Source organism: Rosa chinensis, chromosome 5 (assembly GCF_002994745.2).
Source record: "Rosa chinensis cultivar Old Blush chromosome 5, RchiOBHm-V2, whole genome shotgun sequence".
Taxonomy (NCBI): Eukaryota; Viridiplantae; Streptophyta; class Magnoliopsida; order Rosales; family Rosaceae; genus Rosa; species Rosa chinensis.
The window spans coordinates 79094129-79112551 of record NC_037092.1 but is presented as its reverse complement, the minus strand read 5'-3'; the positions used below and the strand labels follow the sequence as shown (position 1 = coordinate 79112551).

The following is an 18423-nucleotide window of genomic DNA, read 5'->3' as shown; positions in this document are numbered from 1 at the left end:
CATGATGTTTAAATTGAGTAATTGAAATAATATATTTGAAAGTTGAGTGATTGAAGTATCGAATAATTTATAGTTGAGTGATTATTTGTGATATTTTGTTTATTTTGTTATTTTTCAAATTATATGGAAGCATATTGAAGGAGCGGTCTAATTTTGTCAAATCCTTGTCACAATGTGTCAACAATCCATTATAACATCACACTATTGTTGAGGTGGTTTAATTATATGTCTGTATCATGAAAATATCTATCTCCTTCGAATTAGATATATACTAATTTAAATTAGACAAGAAGTTTATAAAAAAAAAAAACTAAATAAGAAGATTATAAAGAAAATGAAAAAAAAAATCCATCACAAAAAACTAAAAATAAATAAATTCGAGTCCCTCCTTTTTCTTGTTGTTCTGAAAGTTGGCTTCCATTTCCTCCCAAAACATATAAATGCTGCTCCTCCAAAAGCTTTAAAGTCCAAACATGCGGCGGACAGCCGCGTTTCATTTAGGTCATTCGAGCTCAAAAGCAACCCAAGCTCAATACAAATTCGATCTATAGAGTCATTTTACACCCGTACTCATTAGGTGAGTTAACCAATTAAGAATTTTTATTTTTATCGAGCAAGTAACCATAGTTATATATTTACTTTCTCATTATGTTGTCTTAAAATAAAACCCGATAATAATCACACAGTCATCAACTTACTAAGAATTGTGTGATCACACATCTTTAAATTTAATTTCAAAAGTTGAAATTAAAATAATTTATATTCATTATTTTAATCTCATATTAAATCCAAGAGTAGGTGAGCACAAAATTATTGAACACAAAAACCTCATAATTCCCTTCCCTCTTGTTTTTGGTCTGAGAATTCCTTCCCTGCTCTCTCTCTCTCTCTCTAAATGGGTATGGGGGTGATGGGTTGCTGCACTTTCTCGTCGGACGACATTGTAATAAAGTCTCCTAATGATAAACGACTCTACAGAGTGATTAAGCTTGAGAATGGCCTTACTGCATTGCTCATTCACGATCCTCAGGTCTACCCACAAGGACCACCCCACCACTCCTCCGACCTTGAACAACAACAACAACAAGATAGTGAAGCTGTAGAAGAAGAAGAAGAAGAAGAGGAAGAAGAAGAGGAAGAGGAAGGTGAAGTTAAAAGGAAGGAAGAGGAGGGTGCTTCTGAGACTAAGAAGGTTAGCATATGATTAAAATTGAAAATCTGCATTAGTGCCCATCCATCATTCAGGTTTTGTAGCTTTGATTTTATAACACAGCCACGTTTGGACCCTTTTTAGTTGTTGTCACTTGTGACTTGTGACTTGTGAGCCATAAGTTTTTAAAATATAGAATAGCTAATTGGGCATCCCCCTTTGGTACAATATTAGTGGTAAGCCGCGGCAATTTTTAGTCTATCATTGATGTATCGGTACATACAACATTTTGCCCAAGACTTTTCCGGTTTGCTAGTGACTCTGGAGCCCTTTTTGAGTAGTATGCTACTTATATTCTGTAAGAAAATAGGCCCAATTTGGTCTTTATAGAGTCTAAGGACTTGGGTTACCGCGCAAATTTCCGGTTTCTGTATTGACACCCAGTTGGGGGAACTTAATGAGCATTATTACATAGATGAAAACTGGTTAATTGGGTAGGAAAGTAACACGACTTTGAGTGCACCACCGTTACCTATTATAGGAACTTGTTCATGATTTTCGTTACGAATTTTCACAAAAAAATTATAGTCTATTGAGCTTCTGTGATCATAGTGGAATCTGTCATGTATACTTCTTGTTTTCGTATAAATTTTTAATGTGTTTCAGGCATTCCAGTCCAACACTTTGTGCCGGACTGTGTATAATGTACTTGGATATTTGAATGAACTCTTAAGTTGTTTTCACAGCTCAGTTACAAGCATTTGATATAAAGATGTTTGCTCCTCTTTGCAGGCAGCAGCAGCAATGTGTGTCGGAATAGGCAGCTTCTCTGACCCTCTCGAGGCTCAGGGGCTTGCACATTTTCTAGGTTTGTGTTACACGTGCATGCACATTCAGCCTTCTTCAAAGGGTGACTGGATGTTATTATGCATAGACATCACTTAAATATTGAATGTTTTTGCAGAACACATGCTGTTCATGGGGAGTACAAAGTTCCCAGATGAAAATGAGGTATCGAGTGTTTTTGTTGTTGTTCCATTGGCTTAACGCATAGGAAGATGCCTATGTTTTCCTTTGTCTTCTTCATTGTGCTCATCATCCTATACTAGAGTAATTAAGTTCTGGCAATAACTAAGCAGCGTGATATTTGCCCAATAGAGAACTATCTTACCATGAAAACATCATCAGCTTGATTCTCCTACTTTTATACTGGCTGGGGGAACTTGCTTGTATTTGCTGCCAACCTGCTGGTAGATGTAGATCATAGATGTGTCAGGCTGCAAGGAACAAGAACAACTGTGTTGTTATTATACACTATATTGTTTAGAAGCTAAAATGGGCTTTCCTCACATAACAAGGGAACTCCCAGTTTCTGTTCGATGTTCTTATTCCCTGGAGGTAGAAGAATTATATATTGATGTTAGTTTAGATCTTTCCTTGTCCTTGTGAGAATGCTTCTTTTTGCCTCATTAATGTCCATGGTTTATTTAATTGGTTTTACTTGATAAAACACAATTCTGTTCTCACTGCTATGTTATCACCTGTTTTGACTCTTCTCTTTCCTAGTATGCTAGTTACTTGTCCAAGCATGGAGGGTCGTCAAATGCATATACAGAAGCAGAACATACTTGCTACTACTTTAATGTGAAACAAGAATTTCTTATGGGTGCCTTGAAAAGGTACATACCGAGCTCTGTATGTTCTTAATGTTTTAAGTGAAGTCCTTGGCATTGAATATATTTTTGGTCTGTCAAGCAAGGTTTTTAGTTTTGGTTATGCTTCCTGATTGAATCTTGTCCTTGCTTCACTCATTGATATGCGTATTTGAAATGAGAAATATCGAGCATATGAACTTCAGAGTTATGTCTGAAACAGATGTGAAATGATAAGAAGAACTTCAGTTTCAAGAATGTGTTCAGTTACAATCATACATTCATAGTATGCTGCATATAGTAAGGGTCTAACACAAACACTATCAGAAAAATACTTTTGTGATTGAAATGATGTTTCCGTTAGGTCAGTGTATTCTCTTTTCTTCCTCAACGAGATTGCATGTTATAATCATTTCATTGAATTGTAATAAAATGTATGTACACTGTTTTCAATTTAAATATATGGGGTGAAATGCTATATTCTGCTTATACTTCATATTAGAAATATATTTTTCCACCAGCATTTTGTTTTTCTTAATTTCCATATCTATTTCACAAATTGGTCTATATTTATTTGGACTCTTTGATCTTTCAGATTTTCTCAGTTCTTTGTTTCACCTCTAATGAAAAGTGAAGCCATGGAGAGAGAGGTTCAGGCTATAGATTCAGGTACATGCCAGTCCTTCTGAACTTATTGATTATAGTACTGTAATATACAAACTCCTTATTTCCCAATGTTGTATGTAGAGTTTAAAACGGTTCTGCAAAACGATTTCTCCCGCCTTCGACAACTTCAGGGCCATACATCCTCACCTGGTCACCCATTTAATAAATTCTCTTGGGGTAAAACTTGAATCTATTGTGTTTTCTTTATTTCTTTTTCCTTTGTTTTAAAGAACCTGTTTTGGTGCGAAACTACATTGGTTTTCTGTATGGCATGAAGGAAATAAGAAGAGCTTGGATGATGCAAAGGAAAAAGGGATAAACTTGCAGGAACGAATACTAAAATTGTACAGAGACTATTACCACGGTGGATTAATGAAGCTAGTTGTCATTGGTGGAGGTGAAAGTTTCATTTCCTTATCTTTGTTTTTTTTTTTTTCCTTTTTTTTTTTTTTCTGTTCAGTTTCTACCATTACTTTTTAGAGGTTAATCAGCAGATTATGTGACAATGAAAATGAGAGTAACATATAGTTGTATTCCATACCACATTAGGTGTGCTTTTATGCAAGTAATGAAAGAATTTAAATTTGCCTCAATTGATTCCTTTCAAACTAGAGCTTTTAGAAGGATATACTTTTCTACCGGGGGCTGCTGTTTTATTGATGATTATATTGGGTTATGGCAAATTGAGTTGATATTTGAGTACAAAAGTCAGTAATGGTGTTGTGATGGTGATAACAGTGTTTTTGCCATAGTCTATTGGTAACAATAGTTCACTCGGAGATGAAATTTTTGGTGCTATCGAAGATGAGGTTGTAGTGTTGTCTTTGTTCATAGCTTGTAGTTTTGATTAGTGTAGACATATAACTAACTTATAATTCTGCATTGTTTATGTTGATTGTAACGGTCCAAATTGCTGCAGAATCTCTTGATGTACTTGAGCACTGGGTTTTGGAATTGTTTGGAGATGTCAAAAAAGGTCCCCAAGTAAATCTGGAGTTCAAGGCAGAAGGTCCTATTTGGAAAGCTGGAAAACTTTACAGGCTAGAGGCTGTTGACGATGTTCATATACTCCACCTAGCATGGACACTTCCATGTCTTCAAGAACACTATTTGAAGAAACCAGAAGATTACTTGAGTCATCTGCTTGGGCATGGTAAGATGATTCATTATTTAACTAGTTTTGTGGAACTGATTGCCTCTGCAGATGGTAATTATTTAACTAGTTTCATTATTTAACTTGTCTTCTAGATTGATTGAATTTTACAATTAATCTTATTCTGAACACTATATTTTTGGGTTTTCCAGAGGGCAGGGGAAGTTTGCATTTCTACCTGAAAGCTAGAGGGTGGGTAACATCTTTAGATACTTGTTTGAGCGGGATGGACTGCTCTTCTGTGGCTTATATCTTTTGCATGGTCATATACCTCACTGACTCTGGATTGGAGAAGGTAGCATTCCTATTTTATCAAACTTTTGTTAGAAAGCTAGAATTTTGGTTATCCTATCTCAATTTTATCAAACCTTTTCTATCACCAGGGAACCAACGTTAGTTTGGGTTTTTCTTTCCTAGAAAACGTTGAACATAATGAAGTAATAATTTCATTTACTGATCAATATCTAATGAAGCGAAATTTGCTTCATTTTTATCACTTATTCTCATTTTCAATATGTGCTGCCTATCTTACAGATTTTTGAAATAATTGGGTTCGTGTATCAATACATTGAGTTATTGCGTCAAATGTTGCCACAAGAATGGATATTTCGGGAACTTCAGGATATTGGGAACATGGACTTTAGATTTGCAGAGGAGCAGGATCAGGATGATTATGCTTCTCAACTTGCAGGTTTCTTTCGTTATTGAAAGTGCAAGTCTTTCTTACCTGTCAGCAAATATCAGTGCTCATAAAACATATTTTTAAAATTTCTACGTTAGTATCTTTTAACTATTCTCAAAATTCTGAATTGCAGAAAATTTACTATATTATGCAACAGAGCATGTTATTTATGGGGACTATGTGAACGAGAGTTGGGACCAGGAATTGATAGAATATGTTCTTGGTTTCTTCAGACCAGAAAACATGAGGATTGATGTGATATCAAAGTCCTTATTTAAGTCAGAAGGTAAATTGCCTTTTATGCAAAAAAAATTAAGATTGATGCTTCTTGTTCATCTTGCTCCATCTTTTTGTTTTGCTGCTCACAATCTTATTTTATAGTTCGTTATTAAGAAGTGTCTAGCAGGTTTTTGGTGATCTCCTTATGGCTTCCTATTTCTGATTTCTGTTTCCCAAATACATGTTACAATTTCAATATGTTTTTTACTACAGTAAAATAAGAATGATTGAGCACTAACGTCTCCTTCTCTTTCTTTTAAATGTTTCAGATTTCCAGTGTGAGCCTTGGTTTGGATCACATTATACTGAGGAAGATGTATCTCCATCTTTAATAAATTTATGGAAGAATCCTCAAGAAATTAGTGTTTCATTGCATCTGCCAGCAAAGAATGATTTCATTCCTCGTGATTTCTCCATCCGTTCTGATGTTTTGTGCATTGATACTGCAACGACATCTTGTCCGAGATGTATACTTGATGAACCATTGATGCAGTTTTGGTACAAGCTCGACAATACATTTAAACTTCCACATGTAAATACATATTTCCGCATCAATCTGAAGGGTGCATGTGATGATGTGAAGAGTTGTGTTTTGACTAGCTTATACCTTGACCTTCTCACAGATCAGCTGAATGAGATCCTCTATGAGGTTAGTGTCTCGTCTCCTATAACTAGTCATTTTGCAGTTCAGCAGATGGAAACTATTCGTATTTAAATGGTTTGGGAGCACTAGCATTTTATAGTAGGGACTAGAAACTGTTGTGTGTAAGTGTCTAGACAAAATATTTTCTTAGGATAATCTGTGATGAATAGAAGTCTAAATAAAATAAAAATAATTCCTCAATGTAATTCAGCTGTAAAATAGAGTTTGTAGTCACAGTTTCCCGGGCCTTTCTCAGCTAGTTTTGTGCACTAAAGAGCCATTTTACAAAGGCCTCTATTCGTATACTAGATATTCTGTTCCGAGAGACTTACAGAGCTGGTTTTTCATAGCAAATATGCTTTTGAGTCTATAATGACAGGAGCCCTTCTTTCCTCTTTGTGCAGGCCTGTGTTGCCAGCCTGGGAACTTCTTTTTCTCTGTCTCTGGACAAACTGCAGTTAGAGGTATACGGTTTCAATGATAAGCTTCCAGCTCTGTTGTCAAAAATTTTGGAAACAGTAAAAAGTTTCTTGCCAACTGATGATCGTTTTGAGGTACAGTAGCCATTCATTTTCATCACTCTAGTCCATGTCTGGCTTCAGTTCGATTATGTATAATACCTTTATGGGCTCTGGATTGTCAATGACAAAGTTACATTCTAATAGGTTTTTAAAGAAGACATGGAGAGAGCATATACGAACGCCAATATGGATCCTTGGAGTTACTCAACATACTTGAGAGATCAAGTTCTGTTGAAGAAATTCTATACCATAGATGAGCAGTCGCATGTTTTGAAGGGATTGTCTGTTTCTGATCTGAAGTCTTTCATTCCTGAGATTTTTTCCCAGGTACACTACAGAAATATGTCATAGTAGATATTGGAATAGATTGCTGTAGTCTATTCACTCAATTGATTAAAGTCAAACATCATCCTCCAGCCATGTCTTTTCCATTGGACTTAGAACCTGCCAAACGTGAATCTTACTTGGATTGTTTTTCATTTCTAAAATAATTTCTATGTTTCATTTAGAATTTTTACAGTTTAGGCATGTGCTTAATGTACTCTCCTGAATCTGTACAGCTATACATTGAGGGCCTTTTGCATGGCAACTTGTCAGAAGAAGAAGCTATCAGTCTTGCAAAATTATTTCAAACAAATTTTACTGTACCACCACTTCCTAGCGAGTTGGTGTATAGAGACAATTGTATCTGTCTTCCTCCAAATGCTAACCTCATTAGAGATGCTACTGTGAAGAACAAGTCAGAAACAAACTCTGTGACTGAGGTAAGTCGGTAACTAAAGTGAATTAGATCCTTTGGTTTTCGACATGTTTTTTAGTATTTACTTTGTCATATATGTTAATTTTCTCCCTTTGGTTTTGGTTTCATATGGCAGCTGTATTTTCAAATTGAGCAAGCAGTGAAGATTGAGTCCATCAGACTAAAAGTATTGATTGATCTTTTTCATGAAATTGTACAGGAACCACTTTTTAATCAACTAAGGTGATTTATTTTTGACTGAAACTATAACTTAATTACTGACTTGCAAATCAATCTAAATCTGATCATTACTTGATTTTGGATCTAATTATATATTCTTACAATGGTTTATTTATTTCTCAAAATAGGACAAAGGAGCAGCTTGGGTATGTTGTTCTCTGTGGCCGGAATCATACATGCAATGTTTTTGGCTTCTATTTCTGTGTTCAGTCGTCCGAGTACAACCCGATCCACCTTCAAGGCAGACTGGACAACTTTATCGATGGTCTGGAAGAGTTGTTGGTAAGCATCCAAAGTTTCTTTATTAGTTTCACGGTTTCACTTTCACCTTTACTATACTACACTGTACTAGTAGCTAGATTTATTGTGGTTGGAAAAGGGGACTGTGTTTTGTGTTCTTTCATGATTTAAAGTTACCTACTTGTCCTTGTTGTGCACTCATGTATTTTTCAAACTGTGTTGCCTGCATGATTATTGTTTCATGCAGGAAGGACTGGAAGATGATTCCTTTGAGAATTATAAAGGTGGACTAATGGCAAAGATTCTGGAGAAAGATGCATCCCTCACATGTGAAACCAATCGATTGTGGACTCAGATTCTTGCTAAATGGTATGACTGTGCCTCCATTAAGCTTTTTTCTGATGCTGATCTTGGTTTGAAGCTCACTCTTAACTCTTTGCAACTGTTTATCTGTTACAGGTACAAGTTTGACTATTCGAAAAAGGCTGCAGAACAACTCAGAAGCGTTCAGAAGGAGGATGTTACCAAATTTTACAAGACCTATTTGCAACAATCATCTCCAAAGCGTCGAAGACTTGCAACTCGTGTTTGGGGTTGCAACACAGACTTGAAAGAAGCTGAAGAAGCGCGACCGGAGTCTGTGCAAGTCATTGAAGACCTTGCGGCCTTTAAGATGTCGTCCAAGTTTTATGATCGCAAAAGATGTCAAAAAGTGACTCCTCTAAATTGTTGATAGATATTGAACCACTAGGTAGTTTGATATTGCTAGGAATGGCCTAGTTCTCAGTTTTAACCATGATAATGTATTCAGGCAGATGAAAAGGAAATGGAAAAATACTTGCGACTACATTGAGGTTTTTTTTTTTTTTGAGAAGACTACATTGAGATTATAAATAGTGTTCAGTCTTTTCTGGGCTGATCCATTTAACTTTTGCAGTTGATCTGCTCCAAGGTGGGCTGGGCAACGTGACTTGGATACTTGTTGGGCCTGGACTTGGGAGTCGATTGTGCGGGCTTTTGGAGTAAGAGTTGTTACACTTCTTGGTCTTAAGTTCTGAACGATTGAATTCCTCATAAATCCTCATGACATGACATTGTTATTAACAGACCTCAAATATTAATCTACACACTCTTTGTACTCCTCAGCGTTTTTGAGTTTTTCACAATACTATCATTTGTTATGAAAAATTCATCAATGCAGTCGTCGACAGTATATCTAGGTGTTATTAGGGACAATTTAGCAACAGCTAATTAGCTAAAGAATAAGTACATTGGTAATTTTACCTAAAATATCATGACTTTCCTAAGGAGCAAAACATGAAAAGAAATCAACCTACAATGAACTCCAGTCAACACGGCACATACACTTGATGGGTGCCCGATACCCACCATAAGAATTATTGATCCTAAAAGAGGAGGGCTCTAATTACTTACAAGTTAAGTAACTTAAAGTCTATAGACGAAAAAAGAAAATAAAGCTACTTGACTATAATTTCTTTTTTTCGTCAAGCAAAGTAGTGGTAAGCAGCATCAGCAAAGAAAGTGAAACACGGCATTTAAAAGTGAGTGATTAAAATTATATATTTCTTTCACTAAATAAATTACTTTGTCTATTATATTGGGGAACTTTTTTTTTTTTTCAAATTATATGAAAACATAAAGTAGGAACTGTCTAATTTTGTCAAATCCTTGGCACCACGTGTCAATAATCCATTGCAACGTCACACTATTGCTGAGGCGGGTGACTGTATCATGAAAATATTTATCTCCTCCAAAGTCCAAATTAGATAGTTACTAATTTTAATTATACAAGAATTAACATTTATTCATTAAAAAAAAAAATTATAAAGGAATTGAAAAAAAATAAATAAATAAATTCCATCATAGAAAAAAAAAAATAATAATTGCAGTCCCTTCTTTTTTCTTCTTGGTCCGAAAGTCGTTTCATTTCCTCCCAAAAACATATAAATGCTTCTCCTCCAAAAGCTTTAACCTCCCTCCCTTCCTTCCCTAAAGTCCAAACCTGCGGCGGACCGCCACGTTTTGGTAGGTTAAGACAAAAGAATTAGGTGGCAAACCTTTTCATCACTTTCAACTTTGGTGGTGCTGAGTTTTGACCCTCTACTTCTCAGGTCCATGAAACTATTGTGGGGGAAAGAAAATGGCTGGTGTAACCAGCGAGACTGGGATTAAGCTCAGAGAGATTGATGTATAGAGAAAGACGCGAACTTTTTACATAAAGCTCTGATCTTTTTGGGTCTGATGGGTCGCCCCACTTTCTCCTCCGACGAAGTTGTGATCAAGTCTCCGAATGATAAACGGCTCTACAGATTGATTAAGCTTGAGAATGGCCTCACTGCATTGCTCATTCATGATCCTGATATATACCCACAAGGGTTTAAGGGCCTTGAGCCCTGTGAAGATGAAGAAGCAGCCAAAGGTGGAGACGGTGAGGTTGGAAATAAGGGAAAGGGAGGTGCTTTACGGACTAAGAAGGTTGGTGCTTTGTTTTAGAGTGAAAATCTGCAGTACCCATCTCGCATTTTAAGTCTTAGTTGGGAAGTTCGATGCAAAAAAAAGTAGCCAAAATTTGGATGTTTTGAAAATTTGGGTTATTTTTGCAACATTTCTGTTTCTGCATTGAGAACCAAGTTGGAGTAAGTTGATAAAATCAGCATTATTTGGTAGAGAAATAGTATGAGTTTGTGTCTATTGGTAGAGAAATAGTTTTATTCATAATATTCTACTATCGTTCTTGTTGTCCTATTATGGATTAAAACTGTGCAATGCCTCTCTGGTAGATGAAATTTTTGTGGGGAGTTTGTGAAAATAGCCCAATTTTGGACCGTTTGAATTGAAAAGAGGCAATTCCCGTCTTACATCCAACTTTGGTGTATTGAACTTACATCCAACTTTGGTGTATCAAAAACCCAGTTGGAGTAACGCCTAGGATCAGCATTCCATTGTTGAAAATAGCTTATTGGGTAGGGAAATTGTATGAGTTTGTGTCTGCGAGATCACTGGGCTTGGAGTATCAATCTTGTTTGTGCTTTTCTTACAAATACACACAAATTATAGTTTTCTTTAGCCTCTATTGTCATAGTGGTACATCTCATGTATACTGCTGGACTTTGTAAAAGAGATTTTAATTTGTTTGCGGCCACTCTATTTCATAGTGGTTAGTGATAACTGTGTATGATGTAATTATATCTTTCGATATTCAAGATGTTTACTCAGCTCAGTTTAGAAGCATGTAAATAAAGATGTTTGATTCTTTTTTCAGGCAGCAGCAGCAATGTGCGTTGGAATAGGCAGCTGGTCTGACCCTATGGAGGCACAGGGGCTTGCACACTTTCTAGGTTTGTGGCACACATGCTCATACCCTTCTTTATGGGGTGTGAACACATTACTTACAAACTAAATGTTGCAGAACACATGCTGTTCATGGGGAGTACAAAGTTCCCAGTTGAAAATGAGGTATGCTTGCATCTGATTTTTTTTTTTTTTTCCTTTCTATTTCATCTTGTGCCAGTTAAGTTGCTATTGATGAGTAAGTCATTGGAAGGTTCACATGCTCCCAATGTTCATAATAAATTCATGGCAATAATTAAGGAGCATGATTGTACTGCCAATAGAGATTAATACATGACATATCAAAAATTATATTTAGCATGACAACATTGTCAACTTGCTTTTGCTACATATATACAAATGGAGGGCTTGCTTGTTCTTTTGCTGCCAACATTCTAGAAGACATACATGCTGCATATTTTGTGTTTAGGAGCTTAATAACTTGGTTTTTATGCTATTCAAACATGAAAAGGAAATAACTGCATTGAGTGCAATTTGTTATTGCCAAGACAAGATAGAAGAGTAAGTTTGTTAACCCTTTTGTTTGGATAATTGTTTAGTTGTAAATGACGTCCATATTAATTTCTTCGATACAATTAATTAATTCCGTTAGCTTGCACTCAAGTTGATTGGGAGAAGATTGAGTACTTACTGCTATGTTATCACTTGTTCTGGCTCTGCCCTTTGCTAGTATGATAGTTACTTGTCCAAACATGGAGGGTCATCAAATGCATACACCTGTGCAGAGCATACTTGCTACTTTTTTGAAGTGAAGCCGGAGTTTCTTAAGGGTGCCTTGACAAGGTAAATACTGTGCTGTTCATGAAGTCCTTGGTATTGGAGATAATTTTGGTCCATGCATGAAGTAAGGTTTTAGTCTTTGGTATGCTTACTGAATTGACATTGAATCTTGTCTTTGTCTCTATCATTGACATGAGCATTTTGGAAATGAGAAATAATTAAATATTTCTGGTTTTGATGGAGATTATGTGCCAAAACAAATAAATTGGTAGGAAGTTAGAAACTGTAGTTAAAAGAATGTATGTTACTTTCTCTTATTTTATCCTGTACTTAGATGCTGCATAGACTAAGAATATTACTTATTAGCGTGACACAGTGACACTTTCACTGACATTGACACTGACACTGAATCAATCAGAAAAATGTTGGGATTGAAGTGAGGTTTCCATTTCAAATCTATTTGTTTGTTTTGGTCCCGCACTTGCTTGTCATAATCATTTCACTGAACTATTATACCTCACCTTTATATTTTACTCCCAGTCTGCATTTCTACTTCAGTAACTTGGTTTATATTTATTTGGGATCTTTGATTTTATCAGATTTTCTCAGTTCTTTGTTTCACCTCTAATAAAAAGTGAATCCATGGAGCGAGAGATACAGGCTATAGATTCAGGTATATGCTACTAATACTAAACTTATTGCTTCCACTTTTTCCTCCACTTAAATTCTTCCAGAGTTTGCTTAGAGTACTATAATGTATAGATTCCTTATTTCTGAATTGTATCCCATATTCTTAAACAAAATGGAGTGCAGAGTTTAACAGGGTTCTGCAAAATGACTTTTGCCGCCTTCGACAACTTCAATGCTATACATCCACACCAGGTCACCCGTTTAATAGATTTTCTCGAGGTGAAACTTGAATCCACTGTGTTTTTTTTTTTTTTTTTTCGGTTTAGAAATTTTATTTGTGGTATGAAACTACACTTTGTTTATATATGGCATAAAAGGAAATAAGAAGAGCCTGGATGATGCAACGAAAAAGGGGATCAACTTGCAGGAACAAATACTGAAATTGTACAGAAACTATTACCGTGGTGGATTAATGAAGCTAGTTGTCATTGGTGGAGGTGAAAGTTTCAATCCTTTTTTCTTTCTCTCCTCTGTTTCATTGTTACCATTACTTTTTGGAGGTTAATCAAGACACTTGGTGACCATAAATAAGATCAATTGAATATTTGTCGGTAGTGTGATAATAATTTTTTGGCAGTAGTTATTGGTAAAACTGATTCAGTTACAATGGAGATGAAGTTTTCGATGCTATTACAAGTTGAATGTTATAGTGTTATTAGCTTTCAGTTTTGAATACTATCAACATATAAATTCTGCTTTTCAGTTCTGATGATTAAATAAAATCTATATTCATTTAACTGGTTCTAATTCTTGCAGAGTCGCTCGATGTACTGGAGAAGTGGATTTTGGAATTGTATAGAGATGTCAAAACCGGACCCCAAGTAAATCTGGAGTTCAAGGCAGACGGTCCTATTTGGAAAGCTGGAAAAGTTTACAGGCTAGAGGCTGTTCAAGATGTTCATATACTGCAATTGTCATGGAAACTTCCATGCCTTCTTCAACACTATTTGAAAGGCCCAGAATTTTATTTACATCATCTCCTTGTGCATGGTAAGATGATTTATTGATAGGTTGTTTTATGTTGATGAAACTGGACATTGGAGGAAGGGGAGCTTGAATGCTTCTGTCATCTGTAACTTTTTGTCTAAATTTTTATTTTTCTTTGGAATAGCCTCTGTCATAAATTCTCTGCATTTGTTTTGTTACTTTTGCATGTTTTATATATGGACTTGGCAATAGGCCTCAAAGGTACCTGTCCTCTTGAGTTTTTCCTGCATAGTGCTTAATTTAGCCTTAGTTCTGAGCAATTTTTGTTTTCCAGAGGGCAGGGGAAGTTTGCATTTCTACCTCAAAGCTAGAGGGTGGGCAACGTATCTAGGTGCTTCGGTTAGCCGCTATCCTGTGGCTGATGTCTTTTGCACGATCATATACCTCACTGACTCTGGACTGGAGAAGGTACTATTCCTATTTTATCAATCTTTTGGTAGAAGATTGAGTTTAATTATCCTATATCCAATTTCTGAGTTTGTCTTTCATCAGAGCAACCAGCCTTGGTTTAAAATTTTCTTTTCTTGAATTTTGGATAGTTTAATGGTTCCATAGATTCTTGCCTTAATTTCTATCTACATGCATGTTCAGTGGGAAATGTCAGTTAGTGTTGAACAGATCTAATGAAGCCAACTTTACTCCATCTCTCACTTCTCAATTGCTATATGGGATGCTTATCTTGCAGATTTTTGAAATAATTGGGTTGGTGTATCAATACATTAAGTTACTACGTCAGGAGACGCCAGAATGGATATTTCGGGAACTCCAGGATATAGGGAACATGTGCTTTAGATTTGCGGAGGAGGAGCCTTTCCAGGATGATTATGTTTCAAATCTTGCAGGTTTCTTTCATTTATTGGAAGTGCACCTCTTTCTTATCTGTCCACAGTATCAGTGCATATTAAATTCCTTTTAAGATATCTGTATTGGTGTCTTGTTAACTATTGTCAAACTTTTTTTTTGCAGAAAATTTACGACGTTATGCAGCAGAGCATGTTATTTATGGGGACTATGTGTTTGGGATATGGGATGAAGTATTGATACAAAATGTTCTGGGTTTCTTCTCTCCAGAAAACATGAGGATTGATGTGGTATCAAAGTTCTCATTTAAGTCAGAAGGTGAATTTCTTTCTATGCCAAATAAATAAATAGATAAAGAAGCATGCTTGTTGTCCATCTTTCTCCATCTTTTCATTTTGTTGCTTTCAATCTTATTGTATATTGACTTATTATTAAAAATCATCTTGTTGTTTCATTTAGGAATATATGGATTTTACTAGAGTAAAACAAGTATGAACAAGCATTAACATTTCCCTCTATTTGCTTTATCTGTTTCAGAATTTCAGTGCGAGCCTTGGTTCGGGTCACATTATACTGAGGAAGATATATCTCCAGCTTTGATGGAATTGTGGAAGGATCCTCCAGAAATTGATGTATCATTGCATCTGCGGGCAAAAAATGAGTTCATTCCCAGTGACTTTTCCATCTGTTCTGATGGGATGTGTCTTGATATTTCAAATATATCTTCTCCGGCATGTATGTTTGATGAACCATTGATGAAGATCTGGTACAAGCTTGATAGTACTTTTAAACTTCCACGGGCAAATGCGTACTTCTTCATCAGAATGAAAGGTGGATATGATAATGTAAAAAGTAGTGTTTTGACAGACTTATACATCGACCTTCTCAAAGATGAGCTCAGTGAGATCATCTATCAGGTTAATATCTCGTCTTTTATAACATGTGACCTTGTAGTTCAGCTTAGATGGACGAAAACTATTATTATATAATAAATGGTTTTTGTGGAGAAACTACTTGCATTTAATTCAGGAGACCAGAGAACTGTTGCATGTAGTTCCAGACACAATGTCTGTTACTGTTTTGGAATTAGGTAATGAAAAGCTATATGTGTGCTTTCTTCTCTGTATCTTTCTAGGAGTGGCAATTAAAAAGAAGACGCTTCTCTTCAATTTCTTCCATTGCCATTCTTCAAACATCTAACTTCAGTTTTGAGTTTCCTTGATCTTATTTTTGCTTTTTGTTGAAAATAGTTTCCTCAATATTAACTCAAGGAATGTTTAATTTATATGATTTCTCAAAGAAAAAGATTATCTTCGATGTTTAGTATGAGTTGTAAGATACAGTTTGTAGACATACTGTCCCAAGCATTTCTTAGCTAGTTTTGTCTTCTTTTCCCAGGGTACTGTACATGTAGTGTACTCTGCTCCCAGTGATTTGGAGAACTAGTCTTTCGTATTAAAGATTTAACCTTTTCTCTCTGCTTGTAGGCTTATGTTGCCTGCTTGGGGACTTCTATTTCTGTGTTTACCGACAAACTCCAGCTGCAGGTGTACGGTTTCAATGATAAGCTTCCAGCTCTGTTGTCAAAAATTGTGAAAACAGTAAAGAGCTTCTTGCCAACTGATGATCGTTTTGAGGTATGCTAGGTAGCCATTAATTTTCATCACTCCGGTCCACGTCTGGTTTAAGTTTGATTATGCATATAGTTGGGTATACCTTTCTGGGTTCTGCCTTGTCTATAACAAAATTACATTGTAATAGGTTATTAAAGAAGACATGGTGCGAGTGTATAGGAATGCCAATATGAATCCTTGGTGTCACTCAACATACTTGAGAGAGCAAGTTTTGTTGCAGAGTTTCTACAACGTAGATGAGCTGTTTCATGTTTTGAATGGGTTGTCTGTTTCTGATTTGAAGTCATTTATTCCTGAGCTTTTCTCCCAGGTACACTATAGTAGTATATGTCAGAGTGGACATTGTAATAAATTACTGTTTTTTATTTTCTCTGAATTGATTAAGCATCCTCCAGCCAGGTCTTTCTTCATGGAAGAACCTGCCAAATGTGAATCAAATTTTTAAAATTTATACTTTCCTTGATATATAATTTCTACATTTCTCAGTATTTTTATATTTAAGGCATATGCTTACAAAGTTACAATGTACTCTCCTCAATATGTACAGATCTACATTGAGGGCCTTTTCCATGGTAATTTGTCAGAAGAAGAAGCAATTAGCCTTTCAAATTTATTCAAGACAATCTTTTCCGTAAAACCACTTCCTGTTGAATTGATGTATAGAAATCATTGTATTTGTCTTCCTCCTAATGCTAACCTCATTAGAGATGCTACTGTGAAGAACAAGTCAGAAACAAACTCTGTGACAGAGGTAACTAAAATGGATTAGGATTCTTCCGGTTTTCCAGACACATATATACATATATATATATATATATATAATTATGTACTTTCTTTCTTATATGTTGAGTTGGTTTGACATTGCAGCTGTATTTTCAAATTGAGTGGGCCGTAGGGAGCGAGTCCGTGAGATGGAAAGTTTTGATAGATCTTTTCGATGCAATTGTGAAGGAACCACTTTTTAATCAGCTAAGGTGATTTCATTTAAGATTGAAGCTATAACTTAAATAACAACTTGCTAAAGAATCTGAATCTGATGAATCACTTCATCTTGGATCAGATTATATATTCTTATAATGGGCTTTCTATTTCTTGAAATAGGACAAAGGAGCAGCTGGGGTATGGAGTTCAGTGTGGCCGGGATTTCAAATGGGGTGTTTTTGGCATTCTTTTCTCTGTTCAGTCATCTGAGTACAACCCAATCCACCTACAAGGAAGACTAGACAACTTCATAAATGGTCTGGAAGATTTGTTGGTAAGCATTCAAGCAAGTTTCCTTCATTAGTTCCGCCTTTATCCAAAAAAAAAAAAAAAAAAAATACTGCTTGCATGTTTGTGGTTGTACAAGATCTGTTGTGTGATGTCAACTTTCAACTTAAAAGATATATGGTTTTCTTAATCATGTTTTCCTGTATTCTCAAAATTGTTTACCATGAGTATTGTTTCTGCATTGGAGTTTCTGTTATCGAATTCGATGGTGTTTGCAGGAAGGACTGGATGATGATTCCTTTGAGAATTATAAAGCTGGACTAATGGAAAATCTTTTGAAGAAAGATACATCCCTCACTTGTGAAACCAATCGATTGTGGAAGGAGATTTATATTAAAAGGTACTCCAATATTGTCTACATAGCTTTCTAATGCTGATCACTCCGAAATCTAATAATTGTTAATATACTGTAGGTATATGTTTGACTACTCAAAAAAGGCAGCAGAAGAACTCAGAAGCATTCAGAAGGAGGATGTTATCATATTTTACCAGACATATTTGCAACAATCATCTCCCAAGTGTCGAAGACTTGCAACTCGTGTTTGGGGTTGCAACACCGACTTCAAAGAGGCAGAAGTAGCACGACTGGAGTCTCTGCAAATCATTGAAGACGTTGCAGCCTTTAAGATGTCATCGAAGTTCTATGAACCTAAAATAAATACTCTGGATACTTGAGACAAATTGAACTATTCCAGATATTGATCTAAATGCCCTACATAATGGGAATGTAGCTACAAGCTAGAGTGATTGCAACTTTTGCTAGGCTGACTCTTCAGACCTAGCCTAGTTCAGTCATCTGTGTGCAACACCATTATTAGCATAGTTTGCTAGAGTTTAACCAGTAGAGTGATTGAACCTGAAGACTATGGGGAGGCCATACCGGCGTAATGAAATATTTTTACTCAATTTCTGATCCTAAACAACAAATCTATGAAATACTGTTGTAAAATTATGATGTTGATAATGAAATCCTCTTTGACTTGGA

General features: G+C 35.7%; 2 protein-coding genes across 2 annotated transcripts; both read left to right on the top strand.

Annotated features, from left to right (window-relative positions):
* Nucleotides 1–821: 821 nt before the first annotated feature.
* Nucleotides 822–8906, top strand: LOC112164565 (nardilysin-like). The gene is made up of 19 exons (XM_024300795.2): nt 822–1192; nt 1943–2018; nt 2115–2161; nt 2717–2829; nt 3398–3471; nt 3550–3645; nt 3746–3865; nt 4388–4621; nt 4774–4916; nt 5156–5312; nt 5437–5589; nt 5852–6231; nt 6630–6779; nt 6891–7073; nt 7307–7510; nt 7622–7728; nt 7854–8007; nt 8213–8334; nt 8425–8906. The coding sequence occupies exons 1-19, from the start codon at nt 896–898 to the stop codon at nt 8696–8698; spliced, it is 3084 nt and encodes a 1027-aa protein (XP_024156563.1). The 5' UTR covers nt 822–895; the 3' UTR covers nt 8699–8906.
* A 1048-nt stretch (nt 8907–9954) lies between these two features.
* On the top strand, nt 9955–18423 carry LOC112164566 (nardilysin-like). Its single transcript, XM_024300797.2, has 19 exons — nt 9955–10461; nt 11249–11324; nt 11396–11442; nt 12008–12120; nt 12657–12730; nt 12871–12966; nt 13065–13184; nt 13504–13737; nt 14009–14142; nt 14420–14576; nt 14701–14853; nt 15073–15452; nt 16023–16172; nt 16297–16479; nt 16717–16920; nt 17037–17143; nt 17271–17424; nt 17657–17778; nt 17852–18423. The coding sequence occupies exons 1-19, from the start codon at nt 10228–10230 to the stop codon at nt 18111–18113; spliced, it is 3000 nt and encodes a 999-aa protein (XP_024156565.1). The 5' UTR covers nt 9955–10227; the 3' UTR covers nt 18114–18423.